The sequence below is a fragment of the Hypanus sabinus genome, chromosome 28, assembly GCF_030144855.1.
Source record: "Hypanus sabinus isolate sHypSab1 chromosome 28, sHypSab1.hap1, whole genome shotgun sequence".
Taxonomy (NCBI): Eukaryota; Metazoa; Chordata; class Chondrichthyes; order Myliobatiformes; family Dasyatidae; genus Hypanus; species Hypanus sabinus.
In genome coordinates this window covers 35446630-35470836 of record NC_082733.1, presented here as the reverse complement: position 1 = coordinate 35470836, position 24207 = coordinate 35446630, and the positions used below count along the sequence as shown (strand labels likewise).

At 38.6% G+C, this 24207-nt stretch overlaps 1 protein-coding gene across 1 annotated transcript; it reads right to left on the bottom strand.

Annotated features, from left to right (window-relative positions):
- Window positions 1–22210, bottom strand: fam174b (family with sequence similarity 174 member B). The gene is made up of 3 exons (XM_059952930.1): window positions 21859–22210; window positions 19085–19219; window positions 1–6576 (listed from the first exon to the last, which is right to left on the bottom strand). The coding sequence occupies exons 1-3, from the start codon at window positions 22158–22160 to the stop codon at window positions 6573–6575; spliced, it is 441 nt and encodes a 146-aa protein (XP_059808913.1). The 5' UTR covers window positions 22161–22210; the 3' UTR covers window positions 1–6572.
- Window positions 22211–24207: the final 1997 nt, after the last annotated feature.

Sequence of the window (24207 nt, the reverse complement as noted above, 5' to 3'; positions counted from 1 at the left end):
TCTGGTAGAGATATTTATTGTAAGTGAGTTAGAGTAATTACAATAAAAACCAGGATAATCAAATCACAGATTTGCTAATATTCCAGATTCTTTTTCATATCTTTTAGATTCATTTCAAAGATACGTTAAAAATCTACCCAAATTATCCAGTGTAAATTATTCCAGAAACTACATAAAACAAGCTGACAAATACAACATAAAGAGCAAGCACCTACTTGCTCTGACATAATTCTCCAGTGTAATACATCGCAAATAGATAACTTAGTTACAAGTCAACAACTAGTGTTCTATAATCAAGATAATGAAAATTATTGTAACAGCATTATAAATTGTGGATACTCTGAGAAAATTAATTACTAAAACATCATCTATGCAAAAAGTAAGAGCAAGATCTAAGTGCAAATAATGCTCCAAGACCTTTCCTCCCAGTTGCACATAGATTAAGTGTGCTGAAAAGCTTCAATGTTATTTATATTGCAGCATCTCTAGAATCAGTTACTTTCCACAAGTGGGAAGCAATTCACTTCCATGGCAGATGTTGAGAACAAACAGAAATGTTAATGAGAATAGAACACTAGAATTTAAGATCAGGAATTGAAACTGATGTAGAATGCTCCAGTTGATATATTCAGAGTGGCACTCTACTCAGCTACTCGTCTGAAGTTTCTCACTGTGCTATATGTTCATTTCAGTAGTAAGGACAAATGCAATTGGAGTAGATTCTTTATAATTACTTTCATAGTGGATAAAAACAATCCAATCAGATAATTGTTTTAAATTAGAAAAAGAGAAACAACATTCAATCTTAAAGACACACAGTCAACATTTTAGGAACAGCTTCTTCCCCTCCACCATCAGATTTCTGAACGGACAATGAACCAACCATGAACACCACCTCATTATTTTTGCTCGCTTTTTGGACTAATTTATTTTTATATGCATTTGTTATTGTAATTTATAGTTTGTTTAATGTATTGCACTATAATACTGCCATAAAACAAATTATCATGACATAGTAGTGATAATAAACCTAAGACTGATTCAATCTAATGGATCTGTGCTCTGCCCAGTCGTACTTAACTTCCCTAGCCTACCCAATGAACAAAGTCTTCTGTTGCTGCTTCTCCTCATGCTAATAGGCAACAGTTTCTCCATGCTCAACAATCTCACTACTCGGCACTTCTTCTGAATTACTTATTAACGTTATATTTATAATTCTACATTTGAAAACTCCCACATTATTTTACTCAAATTATGGGATTATAGTTTCTGTAAATTTAGCTCAGATCTCAAAAATATCTGCTTATCATACCTTGACACTTTAGAATTCTCACAGATGGCCGTTTTCAATTAAATGCACACAAGCATGCATCAGCGACTCTACTCAAGTATACACACCCCACTCAGGTATAGCAAAACCTTGGTCTCAATCTCCTCTTATTGCCAGTAAGTATAGAATTAGGTAAATAAGGGGGGAGGGGAACAAGCACTTCAAGATATATTTACATTGTGCAACACTGTCCACTTGTAAAGCAAGAGGTTGCAAGTGACAGCACAGCAGAGAGATTAATGCCTTGAGTCAAAGTCAGGAGCAGGTTACTGAAAAGAACTTTCCACTGTCTCGTGTTCTAGTCATCGAATTGGGGACAGAAAATAAAGCAGAAAATGCTGGAAAAACTCAGCTTGTCAGGAGAGGGAGAATAACAATAAAGGCTTTTGAACCAGTGGATAACCTCACTCACCTCAACACTGAACAGATTCCATAACTCTCAAGGATTTTACAACTCATGTTCTTAGCTGTGTAGAGTTTTTCTTTGAATCTGTTGTATTTCTTTTGTTCTACTGTGAATGCCTGCAAGTACTTTGATAACAAATTTACTTTAAACTTGTAACTTCGTTAATAGGCTGAAATAATGTAGTTAAGACAAAGCAGTTTAACTCCCCTTAAAGGCCACAACATTTTAAGTCCCATTGTTTCACCCTTGGCACTCTCTCACCTCATTAACTTATTGTCTTTCTCGGTCTGATAAAGGATCCCAGATCTGAAATGTTTGCTTTCTTCTTTCAACAGATGCTGGCTGACTTGCTGAGATTTATCATAATTTTCTGTATTTATTTCAGATTTCCAGCATCTGCAGCTTTTTACTATTTTTTAAAATTAATTCCCTCCAAAGAATACCCTTCTCTACCAGTAAGTAAATATTTAGACAAGTTTCTTGTAGCGCAGTTTTAAATAGGTTTCTCCCATTCGCTTGCTGGCTTTACTGAGTTTTACATGTGACAATGAGACAATTAGCTAATGTGGCCGAGTCTATCCTGATTGGAACACATTTTGACACAGCTGTGCCACAAAGGCCACCTAGTGGCTGTCTGCATACATGGAACGCACAACCACCAAGACAGATTTTGGGAAAGTAATAGTTTCATTCATTCCAGTTCCAATTATTCTTGGCCAATTTCCTGCACTGAGCAAGAGCTGGAATCAAGTAAAAAACCTTCAGTGATTAAAGAGAGTTACCTTACACGAGGGTAAAATTATTCAGTTTCATTCCATTTTGTCTATCACAAAGGTATATGGATTACCTTTACAAAAGGCTGCCTTGATTGCTTGATTTACAGATCTATTCCATGAGCTGAAATAATATCATATATTCTACTTTTAGTAAAAGTATTAGTTCTTAGTCTAGTTAATGGCTTAAAATGTTTTAATCTGCACCCATTATCCACAACAGTTTGTAAAACATTACTGATATATATGCCTAAGTTGACTGGAACGATTGCCAAGAATAGAGAAGTTGCATAAAACTGGCCGATAAAAATGCAAGTATGAGGGGGTCATTCAGACATACAGGTGTCAATGGGGTAGTGACAAGATGTGCTTCCTCAAGGCAACTTTTTATAATTTCACCTGTGAATTGTTAAATTGCTCACTTACTACCAACTTGTGCTGCAACTTTTACAAAAAGAATAACACTTCTCTTAACTTCCCAATTATTTGAAGTTCTTAATTTCAATTTTAAAATTTTAAATCTAAGTTTTAAGCCTAACTCTTAAAGCTGTGTCTCAACAAAATAGATCCTTATACCCTTGACACTAAAATAGGAGTGAATAATTTTCAAAGGTCTTTATGTTTTATAAATGGTCCAACATGGATTGTCCTCATTCATCAACACCAGGCTCATTTCACCTTGTCTTCAGGCATTATGAAGGAAGAAATTAAACAACAGTTATGCATGCTACATTCAGTTCCCTTAACCAACTTCAAACTACTGCTCTGAATACAAACATTACTATTTTCCAAAAGAAAATTGTACATTGCATAAAATCTAGACAAAATATTCCTATTTTTAAAAAAATGTAAACATAAAACTTGCAATAGTAACATGATTGACAATGAATCTATTGTCATTTCAAACACATAAGATTTCTGTTCATTTCCAAGTTCTCCTGAAAGATTTAGTATACAAAGGATATAAAAGCCCATTGACTAAAATGTCAATAATCAAAGAGGTTCTGATTGTCAATATTCAGTACAAAATGGCACTTAAACGAGGAAGTTAAACCTGGTCATGTATAATGATTGGTAAGATCTGATAGATGAGTCTGTATACATCTGATCTCCCACAATTTTACAGTCAGGAGTAACTATTAGAGAGACCAGAATTGCTGGCTATTTTTCTGTACATCCTTATGTCTCAGATTAAATCCAATATTCCCCCCCCCCTCAACCTGCTCACCACAATCCATTGCTCATATTGTTCAAGTTAAAGAGATTCCACTTTCTTTGCTTAAATGTTACCCTTATGCTAAAAGCATTCTCATTTTCCCATCTCCTCCCAAGTGGCCACGTTTCTCTCTATTTCCGGATGACATTATATCAGTACACTTCCAAGAATCAAATCCTGTCCCCACCCTTGGTACATCTTCCAGTAGCTGAATTGTGAGCCAGGAAGTATTTCCATCCTGTTCTCAGTCAACATTCAGGCACAGAAAATACATAGCAATCAGAAAAGGGACATTTGCTGAAACACTGTTTAAGTGGAGTGAGAATAGACTACACTGAGCACTATAGCTAAGATTGCAGGTCTGGTACAGGATGCAAAGTGTTTAAAAATTTGCTCACTTGAATTGTGGTGAAAATAGATTAACTGCAGATCTCATCCTTCCTATCTTTGGCTGCACTTTAGGGAATATTTAGCATGGTGGCATAATCTTCATAATTGAATATTGACATTCTCTAGCTGTGCTGACTTTGTGGTTCAGCATTTAACAACTTAGCATTTTATCTATGGAGGTGTAAAGAAAATTAGATTGCTACAAAGGTTGACAGAGTAATAATTCAATGGATGTGATAGCTTAATTAGTTCAAGGACAAGCTCTTAGCCTGTAATAATCTGTAAATAAAAAGTTTACATTTATACCTGAGGGAGTGGCAGTGAGGGCGAGTTCCTGCTTCTGTAGAAATGGTATTCCAGCTGATTTTTATCAGCCCGTCGTTCCAGCAGGACTGGTCTACCTTTCTGGGTTACGCTCTTTAGTATTACATCATCATGTTAAAACAAGCAATGCAAAGTATGACATTGTTTATGGAAAGTTGGTGCTCAAGCATTTTGTTTCATACCAACATGTGTTTCTTACTTCACCAAGGCAAAAACAAGTTGAGGGAGGATTCAAATTTCTATTCCTAGACAATGTGTGCTAGAAGTTGTTTTCCTTTAAAATATGCTAACAAAATTACTTTCAGTTATTGTTCTCTTTTCACAGTAATCTCTACAGTTGCTGTCTTATCACGAGAGCAATCCATTGAGTTAACAACCTTCAGTCATAACAGGACATTCTCAACAGCTATTTTGTTGCATAGTGAAAATGTCCAACCCTTTCTCCAGACTTTAGTGATTAGCCTAAGACTTTTATGGTTGCATTCATCCAATCATGGGTTTAGCTTGCAAAGATCATTATGTCTAGAGCAACATAAGGCATGTTTAACTAAACCACAACAACATGAAAAGTTATTGAAAACCACTAATGACATAGTACCACCAATTTACGATATAAACCAGTAACAAGAATGAGTGCTCTTCTATGAAGAAAAGTTCAGGTAGACCTACCCTAATCTAACTTCAGACTTGGGCAAGGATTTTTGTTATAAAGGGCTCTGTCAATGTACTGTTTGAACATGAAATGCTTATGATTAGAGCAAATCAGATCTACTTGAAGTGCCTGCAGCATCGATTCAGTCTTTTTAAAATTGTCAGTCTTAAATTGTAACAGGAGTACTACTATACATTTAGCCTAGTTTGGTTAAAGCTTGAATCAGTTGGTTATCAGTGCACTACTGTTCAATACCTGGTAAATGCCTTTGGTAAGCAATTTATGCAGCTCTAATTCATTGTCTAATAAAAACCAAAGCAAGTTAACATATTTACTCAACAAGTTATAAATATAATGCTAGTTCCTCAGGGCCAGGTCCTGCTGTATGCTTATGTTAATCCACAATAGCAATGCAAATGCATACTGATTCCTATCTGTTGATTTGCTCACAATACCAAAAGTGTGCATACACAGATAAGCACAACTGTGTCTGGGAATAGTCAGAAGGGTTGGTGTTGGTACTGAAGGGTTAGTGTTAACTTGCTGAGATGTGATGTTTCACATTTCATATCCAACTACAGGCGCATTTCAAAACTACAGGATCAAAATCCGTCCTGTTTCATTTGTGCAAAACATACATGATCAACTGTGCATTGCATTCCACTTTCAAAATAGAGTTTCACTTTTTAAAATTTGTTTGGAGATACAGCACGGAATCGGCCCTTCAAGCTGTGCCATCCAGCAACCCACCTATTTAACCCTGGCCCAATCACGGGACAATTTACAATGACCAATTATGTCCTTGGACTGTGGGAGGAAACCGGAGCACCCGAAGGAAACTCACGTGGCCAGGGGAAGAATATATAACCTCCTTACAGGCAGCAGTGGGAAATGAACCCAAGTTGCTAGTACTGTACTGTAAAGTATTGTGCTAACCACTATGCTACCATCTAAAGGGACAGAATTTTAAACGCACAGCAGCTACTCTGTACTGTAGGCTCAGCTCAAATGAACATAGATGAATTTCTATTGTTTCTGAAAACTATCACAACCTAATAGCAATACATATTATTTTAAAAACAAAGAATAAGTCCTAAACTTAATCCAAGGAAATAATTTTAAGCATTAATCTAAATTCCACTTCACCTCATTATTGTAGTGCAGGTAGACCATTTGGTCGGAGAACAAATACAAAATTACTACCATAAGATACAATAATAGCATTTCAAAACATACACCATAAAACCTTGAGTTTGGATTTTAAGAATCCCTTCTATGAAGTCCATGGGAAACACGTGAATATTGTGCTGGTGATAAACTGGATGATGATAATTTAATTTCCTATATACTTCTGTTTGCTACACACAACTAAGTGAATGAAAAGTTAATACACAGGCGACAAGGGAATCCCAGTTTTCTTCCAGATGATCATTGTGGCACAGTGTGTTTGGCTTTCCATGTAAGTTACTAAGCACAAATCTTCACCTGAGGAGAAAAGAAAGAAAAGTCAAAAGAGAAACAGAACTTAAAACTTAAACGGCTTATTTCTTCCTTCAGTGCTATTTCAAACTACAGTGGATTCTGGTTAATTGGGACACATTGGGACCAGTACATTTTGGCCCAATTAAATGGTTGTCTCAATTAGCTGGTTTCATGGAAATAGTTAAAAAAAGACAAACTACTGTTTAACTGAGTAACAAATTATGTATTTAAATGAAACATAGAACAAATTAGAAGACTACCAATACTACTACAGTACTAGCAAACTATGAAATAGTTCTTAATAGTTATCAATGGAGAAATTCATCCAGTGTACACTGACATTCTTTTGATTGAACAAAATCAGCACAGACACCTAGTACGGATAATGGATTGCTTTCAAACAATGCTGTTGACAATTGCGGCCTCCAAATGTTCATTTTCATAATCACATCAAAGGTGACTGTTGATACTTTCGTAATCTTTGTAGTACCTAACTTGTTGAAGCAGTGAAATCTAGGCTGTTTCAATTGTGAATGCCTGAAACCACAGTAAGCAAAACAGTTCTGAATTGTCTTACTGCTTATTTCTCGCTAACTATCAGAGACAAAAAAAATCACTGATTTTTGAACAGAAGTACACCCATCTGACTCTAAATTGTTTGCTCCAAGTACAGTGCAGCATCTAATGACCTCACCAAATGAACACAACTGAGGCTAGTTAGAAATTGTTTGGCAAGAGTCCTGTCCCAAGTAGATGGCACAGCGTCCCAAATAAACAAAGGGAATCCGAGATATTTTCTTGATTAGTATTTGTTCTGTAACAGCTGTTCCAAATAAGCGACTGTCCCAGTAAACTAATGGCCCAATAATCTGGAATCCACTCTACATCCTGATAAACTGTAACTATGATTACCTGGATTTGAATATTTGGCTACTTCCTATTCCAAAAAAAGAACCATGTCAGAATACTTAAGCTGTATTTTTTGGCTTATTATATAATTAAAGTTTGTAACTATACATCAGCTAGCGACATCAATAATAATCTGGTAAGATGTGTTACGAATGTGAAGCAACTCTGAGGGGCCAAAGGGTACAAAATCACTCCCTCCTTTTTGAGAATCACAAGATTGCTATTATTTCGGGTCTGAGACCCAGGAAATGAGAGCAAGACATCCAGAATACACTAGGTTTGGAATGTGTCCTGACATCAGCGGAACGGAACCACTGATAACGGCCATTGTCTCTTGGAGATGGAATTGTGTATTGAGTACTGTACTATTCATTGAAACCTCTCAGGGGACAACCAGAGTGGGCTGGTTGAGGGATTGCATCATCCCAACCTGATTGACATCTGAGACCCTGTGAGTAAGGATATAAGAGGGGTCTGGGGAACAACCCCTTTAGACGCACCAGGAGAAATGCTAGAGATCCAGGGACAGCGTTTTATAGCAAAAGCCGGTGGGGGCTCGTGTGCATCCTCCCTTGCCTGGGTGGCGAGCTCACCACGGAAGACCATTTTAGCTAAAGGAAAGGTCACACTTGAACGGCCACACCAACGAGACACCGACGGATCGAGACCATAAAGGAAGGTTGGAAAAACCCGTAGCGGTAACTGTTCCCATTCTATTCCTATTTCTCTCTCTCTCCAACAATTACTACAAGTGAAAACCAAAAGAAGGCAGCTTGTGGAAATGCAGTGAACTTTATATTTCCATCAGACAATACATTACCCCCTAGTCAACGATACAGCTTATTTCTTATTATTATTATACCCGCATTTTTAGAATTAGTGTTGACGTATATTATCTGTATATTTGCATTGATATTATTTTTGTGTATTTTTTACTAATAAATACTGTTAAAAATAGTATCATCAGACTTCAATGGACGTCTCTATCTTTGCTGGTAAGTGACCCAGTTATGGGGTTCGTAACAGATGACTAAATACTTTTAAAATATGAGTCTAAGTTTTGTTGATGATGTAAATTCAGTTTAGTTGTATATTGTATGTAACGTGTTAAACAGGATGTAACTGGTTAACTTTTCCTTCCACACATACTGCACTTACCGTATTAATACAATTAGAATTACACCTGTAGTCAAATGCAAATTATGATCCTCAGAAATATAATAGAATTTAAATCAATAACATCATCTTCCACGCTTTCCTTGAAACTCAGTTCCATAGATTGACCATTCACTCACTGAAACTGTTTGTTCTCTTGGTTTTCAATGCACTCACACTTTGCAGGATAGATCTGGTTCTATTCTTCTGGACCAAGTGAAATAGCTTTTTTTTTAAATTTAACTTTTTTATTTTAGCAATACAGTGCAGAGTAAGTCCTTCCAGTTCTTCAGGCCATGTCACCCCAGCAACTCCCGACAAACCCGATGAACCCTATCCAAATCATGGGACAATTTACAATGGCCAATTAACCTACCCAGTATGTCTTTGGACTGTGGGAAGAAAAGGAAGCACCCAGGGAAAACCCACGCATCCGTGGGTAGAACGGTGCCGGAAATAAACTCCGAGCTCCAGAACGCTGTAATAGTGTCATGCTAACCGCTACACTACCATGATGCCCAAGCTTGGTAAATGATAAAATAAAATGCAAGATCATTTCAAGATAGATTCTAAGGCCAAGAATCCACCTTATCGTACAAGAAGTCCAATCAAGAGTATAATAACAATGGGATGTATTGGACTTTTGTATCTCCTACCCAATGGGAAAGGGGAGAAGAGGGAATGACCAGAGTGGGTGGTGTCTTTGATTATGTAGGTTGTTCTACTGAATGAGCAGAAAGTATTGACAGAGTCCATAGAGGTGTTGCACTTTGGTTGTTTATCAGTCTTTGTTATTTATAGTTTTTCATAATTTTTTTTGCATTCCTTCCTGTGAATGCCTGTAAGAAAATGACATACAAGGTAGTATGTGGTGACATGTATTTTGATAATAAATTCACTTTGAACTTCAAAGGAGTAGACACAGTTTAACTTCTCATGTGGCGCTCTCTCAATGCTGCACTGGAGTGTCCGCCAAAATTATTGTGTTTAAGTCTCTCCGATGGGTCTTGAAACCAGATCCTTCCAATGGCTGTTCACTGACAGGAGAATAAAAATATTTCCTTCCTCTAGATTTTTCAATCCTATCCGGATGGGTCAGCCTGAGAGAATAGATGAACTTCTTGGCAGAAATATGCACCGCTATGTTTGGAGGAAAAAGAGCACTGCACACCACCAAAACCTCACCTGAACTCTGAAGCATGGTGGAAGAAGCATCATGGTTTTGTGGCTGCTTTGCTGCCTTAGGGCCTGGACAGCTTGCAATTGTTGAGAGAACAATGAAATCAAAATTGTATCAAAGCAATTTACAAGACAATGTCAGGGTAGCAGTCCATGACCTGAAGTTTAATAGAAGTTGGATGATGCAACAGGACAATGATCCGAAATATGAGAGTAAATTAATAACAGAATAGTTTAAAAAGAAAACACAAAGTACACTGCAGATGCTGTGGTCAAAAAAGCTGGATGAACTCAGCAGGTCAGGCAGCATCTGGCCTGACAAAGGGTCTCAACCCGAAACGTTGACAGTTTAAAAAGAAAATTTGTGTTTTGGAATGGTCAAGACTCCAGACCTTAACTCAATTGAGATGCTGTGGCATGACCTGAAGTGAGCTGGTCATGCAAGGTATCCCAGAAATATTGATGAACTGAAACAATTTTGTATGGAGGAATGGTCTAAAATTCCTATTTGTCATTATGCAAGTCTGATCAGCAGCTACAGGAAACATTTAGTGAGGGTTATTGCTGCTAAAGGAGGTTCTACCAGTTACTAAATACAAAGGTTAACATATTCTTTCAGCCTGGACTGTGAATGATTAAATAATGTGTTTAATAAAGACATGAAAAGTACAATTGTTTGTGTGTTATTAGTTTAGACAGATTGTATTTGTCTATTATTGTGACATAGATGAAGATCAGCAACATTTTATGAGTAATTAATGCAGAAAACCAGGTAATTGCAAAGGATTCACTAAATTTTTCTTGCAAGTGTGTGTGTACGTGTATATATATATAGATAGATAAATCACAGGACAATTTACAATGACCAATTATCCTACCAAACAGTATGTCTTTGGACTGTGGGAGGAAAGTGAAGCGTCTAGAGGAAACCCACACAGCCACAGGGAGGAGGTTTAAGGCAACGGTGAGAAATGAATCAAGGTCAGTGGTACTGTACCATGCCACTTTCTTGTGGACACTCACAGTAGATAAAAAGAAACAATGGAATCAATGAAAAACTGCATGAGGACTGACAGATAACCAATGTGCAACAGACAAACTATGCAAATACAAGAAAACCTCAACAATAGTAATAATAAGTAAACAAATTGCTTTAAAAACCCTCATGCAATTGAATTGAATCTAAGCTGCCATCTTTCTGCTTAATTTCTAGCTAATGTATTCAAATTCTTTGGAAGATTAGCTCAGTCTGTTTGGACCCACTAGCTTTGTATCAGCTGTAAGTATGCAAACTCTGTGTGTTAGTAGCTTCCAAGTATTTGCTTATATATTAAACTAAAAAGATCCTTGCACAGATGTCAGTAGTAACTGTATTTTCCAGTCCGACAACAATTACTGAACTACCAATCGAGTGTTTTACATATAAAGTGTATGACTATAAAACTTCCAAGTGACTGATCACAGTATCTGACACTAAACTATAAAAACATGAACTAAGCAGGTGATCAACATTTCAAAGCTCAAAGTAAATTTAAAGTACATATATGTCATCATATACAAACCTGAGATTCACTTTCTACTGGATACACTCAATAAATCCAAAATAGAATAATAACTATACTGTAATACAATCAATGAAAGACCACACCAATTTGGCTGTTCAATCAGATGCATAAGGCAGGTTTCAAGGGCTAGATGTGGGGAGAGATAGTGGTGGCGCTTTGCAGGACTTTAGAAATTCCTAATGATGATAATAAAGACTTAGCAACTAATGGCAAGAATAAATTTAACTCTCTGCTGTCTACCAGGCACAAGACTCTGGAGCGTCAAGAGGTGCATCAGACTTTGCAAGATATGCAACTTCCAATGTAACCTTATGTCATACAGCACCACTGATCAGAAGATTGGGAGTCAAATACTACTGGTGTATGTAGGGAGTCTGTAAATTTTGTCCTTAATGCTGTGTGCCTCCGTCAGATGGTCCAGTTTCCTCCCACATTCCAAAGACATATGGGTTAGGTGTGAACCTCAAGACCAGAGCTTAAGATGATGGTGCCTAACGGCAACTCCTTTGCTTGCATCTTTGGAAATAGCTCTACTTCTATCTTTAATATCTTGCTTTCCCCCCCCCCCCCCTTTTCAGGGTTCTTTTGAAGACTCTGACCTGGAGTTACACACGGATTTCAGTTCTTTGCGGGAATGGGACCCGCTTTCAGTGCCTCATGACCAGCTGTTTTTCAATATGCCAAGGGCGCGCCTTCAGGGTGCCAGATTTTCGTGGCTTTGGAGGCGGGTGGATTCAGGGTTGGTGCCATTGCAGGAAACTGGTGTGTCATGGGAGACGGAAGATCATATGCAATGACCTGGCTGCTGGCTATGTGCCCAGAAACCCTAGATCTTTGGCCACAGAGCTTAGAAAAAGACCTTTAACACCATAAATCGGCAAGTTGTTTTGTTATGTTTCCCCTCTCGCTGTGAAACAGGGACACCTTTTTTTCCCTTTTGAGGGAGAAAGATTACCTGCAGAATGTCGAATTACTGGGTGCTGAATTGAATTGACTTTGTTAAATACATCCTTCAAATACATGAGGAGTAAAAATCTTTATGTTATGTCTCCATTCAAATGTTCAATTATAGTAATTTATAATAAATATTATGTACAACAGGATAGTCAATATAACATAGAAATAAAGTAGCATCAGTATGAATTAAGCAGTCTGATGGCCTGGTGGAAGAAGCTGTCCCGGACTCTGTTGGTCCTGGCTTTTATGCTGCGGCACCGTTTTCCAGATGGTAGCAGCTGGAACAGTTTGTGGTTGGGGGTGACTTGGGTCTCCAATGATTCTTCGGGCCCTTTTTACACACCTGTCTTTGTAAATGTCCTGAAAAGTGGGAAGTTCACATCTACAGATGGGCTAGGCTGTCTGCACCACTCTCTGCAGGGTCCTGCAATTGAGAAAAGTACAGTTCCCATACCAGAAAGTTCTTAGAATTTTGGGGGGGGGGGGTCATACCAAACTTCTTCAATGAGTAGTCTTTGGTGAACTGCAAGTCTCTGTCTTTATTAATGCTTTGCTGCATGCTTGAGTGCTCGGTGGAGAGTGTAGATGCTTTTTTGCTGGTGGGGGGGGTTTGTCACTTGCTTATGCGTGGGAGGAGGGAGCTGGGGGGGGCTTTGGGGTTCTAACATTTAACTGTCATTCATTCTTTGGGACACTCCTCTGTTCTTGTGGGTGTTTGTGAAAAATTTCACGATGGATATTGTATACATCTCTCTGACAACAAATTGAACCTACTGAACGTTGACACCGGAAGCATGGCAACACTTGGGGGCTGCCCCCAGCACATCCTCGGACTGTGTCAGTCATGGATGCAAACAATTCATATCAATTTATGTTTTGATATCCAAATGTATATGTGACAAATAAAACTAATCTTATCTTTAGGCTGTTGAAGGTGGAAGTGGTGGAACACAGTGATAGTAATGCAAAGGACAGGTGGGTACTCTCCTGTGCTGGAGAAGAACACTGTTTACTATATATGGTTCAGTATTATTTGTTACTCATCAGCTCATGACCAGGTGTATTCTTGTCATTGCTTCAAGCAGGCGTAGGCTGCCTCATTTTCAGGGGACTTGTGAATGGCATTGAACCGTGCAATAGATGGTTGAAGATCAAAGGAACTCAGGCTGGGACAAGGACACAGCGACAAGGAGTTCCTACAGCTGAGTTGACTCGTTTCTAACACAAGCTCCATCTTTTGTGCAAGGTATGACTCCAAGCCCTGCAGTTATTGACTTCAGTTTCATCAAGGCTTGTTGATGCCATACCTATTCAAGGACTGTTTAAATATCATAGGCAGTTACTCACATGACCCCTAATCTCAAGAGGTCTACAGTCCAGTGATTCAGGGGAAACCAAAAGTAGGCAGCAATGAGAAAGTTATTAGAAAGTTATGATATGAAGAATGATGTTATTTTGATTAGGCTAAATGATAATTAGAATAAGCCTATCATGCCTTTAGTGCTCACAGAGAACTGGAAAATTTTATATATTGCCAGCTAGGTTTGAGACATCAGTAGCAGGGTTTAACAAGTTTTCAACGTTTGTGTTAGTATTATAAGGAACGCTAGATTTTACTTTTTCCAGTGTTCTCAGCAGGTTGCAAAAAAGATGAAGATGATTGAAGTGCAGTTTAAATACACTCAGTGCACTTTATTACATACCTCCTGCACCTAATAAAGTGCCTATTGAGTGTATGGCCTCTGTTCTTCTGCTGTAACCCATCCACTACAAGGTTTGATGGGCTGTGCATTCAGAAATGTCCTTCTGCATTCCACTGGTGTAACGTGTGGTTATTTGAGTTAATGTCACCTTCAACCATTCTGGCCATTCTCCTCTGATCTCTCTCATTAACAAAGCTTTTTCACCTACAGAACTGCCGCTCATTGGATGATTTTTGTATTTCGCACCATTCTCTGTAAAATGTAGAGACTGTTCTGCATGTAAAGCCCAGAAGATCAGCAGTTTCTCAGATACTCAAAACACCCCTTGTGGCACCAACAATCATTCCATAATCAAAGTTCACATTTCTTCTACATTCTGATGTTTGATCTGAACAACAGCCAAACCACTTGAGAATGTTGCCATGCTTTTATGCATCGAGTTGCTGCCACATGATTAGCTGATTAGATATTTACATTAACAAGTAAGTGTATAGGTAGAATCAATAAAGTGGCTACTGTGTATAAATCAGGAAATGGTGATTATTCTTTATAGTTCAACACATTGACAGTTGAATGCTTACAGGAAATTTGAACCTCTCGCGGCTAAATATTTCGGTGCACACTTTTTAATTATTCATGAACTTCCTCTATTTAACATTTAATACAGAACAATTCCTTAAACAACTTTTACTGTCATCATGCCAGTTAATCAACATGGCCATATCCAAAGTACATTTGTTCAAAGTGAGAGTCAGACAAAAAAAGTGCAAAATCATGACAACTAGCTTAACAATAATGTCAAATGATAAAAACAAGATTTCTTCTCAGTTTTTTAAAAAATGGTAGCATATATAAACAAAAAGAGGAATTAAAGTAAATATTTATGTGCAGGGAGAGTATGACTCATTTAATATAAAACCTAACTCCCCATTGTGATGTGAACTATGAAGGAAAACTCCCAGAAATTATTCAGTAATCTAAAGTGGGAGTAGCCTGCAAGGTGAGATTAATAAAACTTGAACACATTCCAGTTTCAGTTTTAAAGGTATCCACTACATTGAAAACACTCCCAGGCTATGTTACGCAAAACGTAGTTTCATCAACTACATTTGATCGTTCTAGAGAGCTGGTATTTTGTTTTGTATCTTGCCTAATTTTTCTCTACAAACAAAATACTTTTTCTGTTTGAAAACACAACAAGCACGTTCCGCAAATTATTCAGCAGGCTTTTGCAGGAATTTGGAATCAACTTCATTGCCATTAAATACACTATGTTCTGAAATTTTTATATGATCAAGTCAGTTCTCTAACTGCCTATGTAAATGATTACTCGGGATAAATACAACACATTTAACATTGATGCCTGAATCTCTTCTACAGATTAGAATATTTTAATATCTCAAGGTGCTAAATTTACTAAAATAGAAAGTTTTCAATGGGATACAGTAAGTTTATCATGCTCTTGCATATAAATAATAGAAGAGAGAATCATTCAGCAAATTGACAGCATCTGGTTTCGGAATAGTCATTAACCACTAAATTATCAAATATAATTCAGATACTGTAGTTGAATTGAATGAAGAAACCATTAGCTGCAGAAGTCCAAAGGCAGCCCTAATAAAAACCATTTAGTTCCAATCCAGATGGTATCACATTACACTGGAATTGATGTTTTAACACTGATGTTTGTAAGTATTTAAGAAGGCATTAGGAATAAATCTGCTAAGTTATTTTATTTACTCAAATATGCCTCTATAGATTTACTCACATGTGCCTCTATAGTAATTTAAACTTTTTTTTAAAATTTAAATTTGAACAGAGAGGCTATCTAGTTTCTTTGTATTCTTTTAGATTTGAATAAGTGCTGGTCAGAATGATAAGATTACAAAGCTATCATGTCACTATATGGACAATATTTTACAACTGATACAAAGGGAAATGAAAACTAAATAGACTTGAATGTACAGGACTATTCAAACCAGTTGTAATTTATCAGGTCAAAACTGCAAATTAAAATATGTCACAACATATCTTTCCATTGCTCATGGCTTCTTTCACTAAAAATCTATCCAAATTCCTTTTAGATTTATCAAAGCCATCTATTGGTACCATGTTCATTATATGTTTGAAACATTTTCTTATGTAGTCAGAACTCTGCCATCAGATTTCTGAACAGTCCATGAACACTACCTCCCTGTTGCTCCCTTTTTGCACTATTTATTATTGTAACCTATGGTAATATTTTTATTGTAAACTGTACTGCTGCTGCAAAACAACAAGTTGCATGTCATAATCTGCACTAAGAGGCTACTTTGTTAGTTACACCTATACACCTGCTCATTAATGCAATTATCTAATCAGCTAATCATGTAGCAGCAACTCCATGCATAAAAGCATGCAGACATGGTCAGAAGGTTCAGTGATTGTTCAACCCAAACATCAGAACAGGGAAGAAATGTGATCTAAGTAACTTTGACCATGGAATGATTGTTGGTGCCAGATGGGGTGCTTCATGCATCTCAGAAGCCCAGATCCCCTGGGATTTTCACAAACAACAGTCTCTAGAATTTATAGAGAATGGTGCAAAAAGCAAAAAGCATCCTGGGAGTGTCAGTTCTGTGGGAGAAAATGCCTTGCAAGAGATCAGAGGAGAATGGACAGACTGGTTCAAGCTAACAGGAAGGTAACAAAAACTCAAATAACCACATATTACAAAAGTAGTGTATAACAGAACATCTCTGAAAACCTTAAAGTGGATGGGCTACAGAAGTTAAAGATCACAAACATACACTCAGTTGCCAATTCATTAGGTACAGCAGATACACTAAAATGTGGCCATTCTGTGCATGTCAGTGATATAAATGTCATTCTGATTCTAAGCTGCTTCTTTTGTGAAGCGAGAGAGGATTAAGCCTAATAATATACAATACCAAATAAAGAATTCTCTCACATGATTACTTTCAAATAGTTTCTGTTTACAACGTGGACTTAAAATGTGCAAGGTCGGGATAAATGCTTTTAGCTCTATCTGTAGAAAAGGAAGACAAGGTCAGTCAGAAGTAAGGAATGCGCTGATGAAGTGGCCTTAACGAAATGCTACAGTGCGTTTTTCAAGACAAATTCACTAATTCACAGCTTGCCCAGGGGATAGCATGCAGTCAAATAAGCTCCATCTTGGCTGGCTTCATCCATCTCAAGTGCTGCAAGAGCCACACTCATCTAGTCACCCACCGATGTTCCATGTCATGTGCCATGCACCTTGGAAGCAGTTAAAAGGTGTGTGAAGATTGAGTAGGGAAGTTACTTGTCATATGATACCCAACTTCTGATGTGCCACTGTCAATAATGCAAAGGATGTCAATACCAAGGATGGCAAATCAGTTAATCTGCTACTGTGTTTCAAACTTCGTCATTAGAGATGGTCATCAGCTGGTGAAGTTGTTCATGTTACTTATTGAAACCTCAGTTTCCCAGATCTTGATGCTACTTCAGGAGTTGTACATAGAATAAAACCCTGTTTTATTTTTCATATTATTATTATTATTAATCATTTCTGTTTCTCACTTTTCTTATTTAGTTTTTTTTTGCTTGGATTAGACTATATTGAGATATAGTGGAGGGATGCAAGCACAGTCCCATAAAAAGGAATCAAAGAGCAAGTATTTGCTGAGGTGGTACTAGGCAAAACATAGTTGGTGCAGCTCTTTGAGCATAAACTGTACCTGGAAAATTTATTTTTTTCCAGATATCTGTTAAATAGACACAAGAATAAGTCGGGAACAGAGGGGGTGGGATATGGAACATATATTGTCAGAAAAGATTTAATTTAAATTGGCACTCTGTTTAGCCTGGATTTAGCATGCTAAAGGGCCTGTTCCTGTGCCATACATTTCATATTCTATGAGTGTTGTAGTTCTCTGGGACAGCTAGAAATGTATTTGTTTCTGGAACATAGGACCTCAGCAATGCAACTGAGCTGTTGTAGAGTCGGTTGTGTGAGTAATCAAACTATTCAAAGGCAGGTTTCTAGTGATGGAAGAATATAGCACAGGGGGCATCCACTGGCCCAGTGTATTCATTGTGGCTGTCTGTAAAAGAAATCAAACTATACTCACTCTCAAACCCTCTGTCCAAAGAACAGGAAATCCTTGCCTTTCAGATACCTAACCTGCTCTTTTTCAAATGTAACATCACAATCATCCTTCACTGTGAATGCCAGACTTTAAGCATTCAATGGTTTATCGTCCCATCGCATTTAATTCTTTTGCCAATGGCTTTTATTTCACATCCTCTTGTTCTTCACCCAGCTGCTATGGAAACTATTACTACAGCATTCATGATTTTAACTACTTCTATCATACCCCTTGGAACTTTCTTTATATTGTTGTAACATGAACAAAGTCACTGGAGGGATGCAGCTGGTAGATAAAAAGGTAGTCTTTTATATTCTACAAAATGACACACTCTCAGGAGGAAGAGGCTTGTTAGACCCAATATTACATGGCATTTTATATGTTAAAGATCAAAGGACAATTCTATAGTTAATATGTATCTACAATGCTTCCTTTGAATTCCATATTATTTTCACACCTCCTTCTTTGTACCCACACTCCAGACACCCAAAATAAATGGTAATCAGCAATGTCTAGTTTTCAATTAACCTGTGTCTACAACTCCAGGAGACTACTGTCCAGAGCTATATTTTAAATTTAATCTACAATCCATGTTCAGATCTAAAGATTGGTTGCTGAAATTACTAATTGTTATATATCCTAATTTCAGAATATACCCCCACAATACTAGCAAAATAACCTCTGCTTCTGCAATCTATCCATATAACTAAGGTCCCTCTTCCCTTCAATTACCTTGGTAAATCACTATTATATCTTCTTTAAAACGTTTAGGAAAGATTTAAACTATGCTGCTCAGAATTGAACTGGTTTACAAAATATTAATCAAGTAAAAATGATATTAAATAATAACATTATCACAGAAAATTAGCTTTGTAGATGTGACAGATGTCTTAAAAACTCTAAGTCATACCTGCTGTATTTCACGTCAAACACTGTTGCATCTTCATCATCGTCATTGTCTTCATTAAGTGGTGTCATTTCTACTTTTTCTGCTGGTGTTGTAATAATGTCATATTTCCTTGTTTTCCCAAGTCTTCTTCTAGACCTGAGAACAAGGGCAATGGTTTATTCATAAAGCTGCAGCTAAAGATTTGCTTCTTTCTCCTACCAAAGAAAAGCTATGAAACTCTAGCATGAGAGCAACTGTTTACAATGACAGGAGACCACACCATGCAAACACACATCCTGTTCAGAATGACTGGCACTGTCAGTGATTCAAAATTTGGCTGTTCCTTCCTTATAGTTTCAACTTTCATTCAGAAATCCCAGCACCAAAAATAATTATTTACTCTCTAGTTACTGAACTAAAAAAAAAATTCTAACTTTACTTCAGATGTTCATTTGGCTCAGCTTTCTTGAATGCAAATAACCTTTTTTTTTTGCAAATCCACATTTGGCATTACCCAGGAATGTGTGGGTTTTCCCTGGGTGCTCCAGTTTCTCCAAAGACATGCCTGGTAGGTTAATTGGTCATTGTAAATTGTCCTGTGATTAAGTTAGAAGTAATTGGGGTTGTGAGGTTGCCGGAGCAGCGTAGCTTAAAGGGCTGGAAAGGCGTACACCCTGTTGTATCGCTAATTAGTTAAATGAACAGACTCTGTGCCAAGATAGATCTGAAATGAGCTTGGTCCAGTTGGTTGCATAGCTTGGATTGACTTTATTTCTTACATCCTTCACATACATGAGTAAAAATCTTTATGTTATGTCTCCAACTGTACCATGTAGAGACATGGTACAAGAACAAGTTTATGGAAGGGTGAGAAAATTCTTTGCAATTCAGCAACTTAAAGAATTTGCCAATATTATACAAGTTCCTAAATGTCTCCGAGGTGTCACCTCTAATTTCCCTGACTAAGGTATGATATAACTTGAGCAAACACGAGAAAATCTGCAGATGCTGGAAATCCAAACAACAACACACACAAAATGCTGGTAGAACACAGCAGACTAGGCAGCATCTATAGGGAGAAGTGATGTCGACGTTTCGGGCCGAGACCCTTCACAGAGTCCTGATGAAGGGTCTCGGCCCGAAACATCGACAGTGCTTCTCCCTATAGATGCTGCCTAGTCTGCTGTGTTCTACCAGCATTTTGTGTATGATATAACTTGAATTTGTTTTAAACAAGTTGGCAGTTTACTTTTTTTAAAAAAGGTTGGCTGTGTCAACTGATAAGAATTTCCTCCTGCAGTGCTGGTAAATTTGCTTCCTCCTCTTCAAATGTTGTGACTCACAGAATTATGATCTTGATGGTTCAAATGTATATTTAGATGGCTAATTAAAATGCTTAAATTGCAACAGGCATCGATCGTGCTATAAACAGATCTCTTCCTTTTCATGATTTTTAATGGGTGATACACTGTGTAAGTCAACAACATAATAGAGAGAAGACAACACAAGTTAAATAGTGACATGAGCCTGTAGCTGCTGGAATCTGGAGCGACAACCTATTATATATATGAATAGGGAGGAAGAGAAGAGTTAAGGAGTGTCAAATTCCAAAGTAAGTATTGGTAAAATATGTTGAACTGACATACAATGAGTCTTACTTTCAACAATGATTAATTGGCATATGTTGGACATCCAGTTTGAAACACAGGTGCCAACATGGCAATAGCAAGAGGTAAGTGGGACTAAGTTGCTGGTGCATAAATAAAGCAATACTTAGGGATGAGTTCAGGAAAGCATTATAGCAGTGAAATTGTATCTAAATCTATACAAATCTCTGCTGCTGATGGCCAGTTGAGACAAGAGCACAACATTTCTTTTAATATAAATATTTATTTTTGGAGATGAATGCCAGGCTAATGTTCGGTGGCATTTCCAGCTGCTGTTTTGGTAGGATTTGAACTGGAGTGTCTGGATCTTCTGTACAAGCCTCCAGGTCACTCATCTGATAATTTAAATGTATTTACACCACCACACCCAGCTAAAAGTACTCCATAACCAGGGAAAGAGTTATGACTAACACTGACCTAGTCTAAACCTTTCAGCATACAACTTACTGCTACCATTTTCAGATCGAAAATAGAATCCTACTGAACAGATGACACATCAGGTCATGTCTTTTAATCTATTCTAATATTATTAACAATTCTAATGTGGCTAAAATTATAAACTTCTTTGTTTAAATGTTTACTGGGAAGAAGTCACATTATGACTTGTGGTGGTGATACTTGCCTCTTCACCATAGATTCTCCCCACTCGCTCTCCTCCCCATTATTCCACCATTGGACCAATCCCCATTTCTCCGTGGTCCCACCAAAAAGACCAACCCTCAACGCTGTGATCCCACCAGTGGACCAATATCCTTTTCTCCGTGGTCCCACCAAAAAGACCAACCCTCAACGCTGTGATCCCACCAGTGGACCAATATCCTTTTCTCCGTGATCCCACCAAAAAGACCAACCCTCAACGTTGTGATCCCACCAGTGGACCAATATCCTTTTCTCCGTGATCCCACCAAAAAGACCAACCCTCCACGCTCTGTGATCCCACGATTAGATCAAACCCCATGACCCCGTGGTCCCACCAAAAGACCAATCTTTAACGCTCTGTGATCCCACCATTAGACTTCCCACCACTTCCCTGTGATCTCACCCATCCCACCACTCTACCTTCCCGTGGACACACCATTTGCCCAAACCCCCTTCTACCACTTACACGCAGCCTCCCCTCCAAGTTACCTGAACACCTTGACTGTCAGCCAGATGACCAACAGTAAAGCCACAGCGCAGGACGCTAGCACCAGGCCCTCGAGGGCCGGGAACTGTTGCAGCAGAGATCTCACGCTACCCAGGACGGTGGTGACGGATGTGGCGGTGGCATTGTGCTTGGGTTCGGATGAATTGACACTCCTGTTTAAAGGCGGGGTAACGGGGTTGTGCGATGACAACGGCGGCGGCACCAGCAGCAACACCAACCCGAAGAGCCAACAGCATATGACGGACCCCGAGGCCTGGGATCCCTCCGGCGCAACGTTCCCCATAGTTGCCAAGCGTCTGGCGCACCTCTGCCTGGAGAATTGATCTCCAGCAGCTCGCAATGTCCACCTGTCAATGGTCTAGAGGAATGTCGATCAACATGGTACCCCGCCTACAGCCGGCCAGCATAGGTCAGGTTCCACGCCAATCATATTTCCACCCCGCCCTCTTCACAGAAGAAGATTCTTCATTATGTGATTGGCTGATCCTCAACTGTCAAGTAAATGTCCGTCCCACTCCAAACAGAAAGGTTCAATTAAACATTTGTTTTCGTTTATTTTAGGATATATCTAAATGTCTTATAATTTAATAAGCAACTACTTTAACATGTAAACTGGAAGTATAAATTGAGGACAAAATATTGCTATAGAGATACAAGAGATTCTGCCAGTGCTGGAAACTTCAGTACCACTCCACAAAATACTGAAGGAAAGCAGCAGGTCGGGCAACATCTATAGAAGGAAATGAATAATCGGTGTTTCAGACCGAGACTCTCCATCAGCATATGTTGTAGAGATGATTTATACTCTATTAATAGCAGTAAGTTAGCTTTATTGTTTAACATTTCGAATATAGTCAGGTATATTTGCAGAATTACATATGTAAGGTTCACCTGCTCATGTTCATCGAGGGCAATCAGCTTTCGGCCCTGCCAAACTGGATATTCACGTTTGTACGGATGCCGTGCAATGTACCCCGATTACAAACCCGCAACGCAAAATATCAGACAGTACACCAAATGCAAATAAATGACTTTATGAATCTTCATCTGAATATCGGGTTGGTATGAAAATTAAACTAAACAAAAAAGGGCCCAAATTAAAGTCACAGGTTCAGTTGGAGCTCACTCAGCAGGCATTCCTCCACCATCGATCTCCACCAAACGTTACTGACCCTCGGATTCCAGTATACGCCGTCCGGTGATCTACCAGCGCTCTCCACACGCGTCCTTCCTCTACTTCTCTCCTCGACGAAAACAGGTGAAAAACCCCGGCTCCCAGACACACAAGAAAGAATCACATTTCTCCCACTGGTTAGCCACTCGTTATCTCTAGTTATAACCCAAACATTGCAGCTATAGAGAAACCATCGCCCCAGCAGTTAACATTAAAGAGAAGCCATTACACACATTTACAAAGTACCACATACCACCTTTCAGAGCAGCTCTGAGTATCCAACTGTGGTGTTTGTTCCAAGAGTCCTGAGTACAAACTGCCAATACCTAAAACCTATCCCTTTTATTAGAGCGGTGAAGGATGGCTCCAAGAACACACTGTACAACTAACCAGAAAGTTAGGTGACAAAACAGATCTGCCCTGGTCTGTGCCATGTCTGTAGCATGGATATGCCTTTAACAACTTGCTAATAGTAGGAACATTCATCTATTTTAACACATACAAAATGCTGGAGGAACTCAGCAGGTCAGGCAGCATCTATGGAAATGAATGCAGTATAGACAGTTGACGTTTCAGGTGCAAGACCCTTCTTCAGGACTGAGAAGGAAGGGGGAATATGCCAGAATAAAAAGGGAAGGAGGGGGCTAGCTGGAAGGTGATAGATGAAGCCAGGTGGGTAGGAAAGGTAAAGGGCTGGAGAGAAAGGAATTTGACAGGAGAGGAGAGTGGGCCATAGGAGAAAGGGAAGGAGGAGGGACCTAAGGGGAGGTGATGGGCAGGTGAGAAGAGGTAAAAGGCCAAAGTGGGGATTAGAGGAAGAGGGAAAGGGGGGGGAACCTTTTTTTACCAGAGAGGAAAAACTGATATCCATGCCATCAAGTTGGAGGCTACCCAGACAGAAAAATGGTGTTGCTCCTCCACCCTGAGGGTGGCCTTATCTTGGCACTAAAGGACTGATATGAACATAGACTGATATGTTGGAAAGGGAACTGGAATGGGAATTAGAATGTTTTCCCACTGGGAGGGTTCTGCTTGTGGCAGATGGAGCAGAGGCACTCAACGAAGTGGTCCCCTAATATACGACAGGTCTCATCAATATAGAGGGGGCCACATAGGGAGCATCGGACACCATAGGCGGATTTGCAGGTGAAGTGTT

Coding starts and splice junctions, on each gene's coding strand:
- fam174b (XM_059952930.1), bottom strand. CDS start 22,160: ATGGGGAACGTTGCGCCGGAGGGATCCCAGGCCTCGGGGTCCGTCATA. Junction 19,220..21,858: donor CTGACAGTCAAGGTGTTCAG/GTAACTTGGAGG, acceptor CCTTGTTCTCAG/GTCTAGAAGAAGACTTGGGA.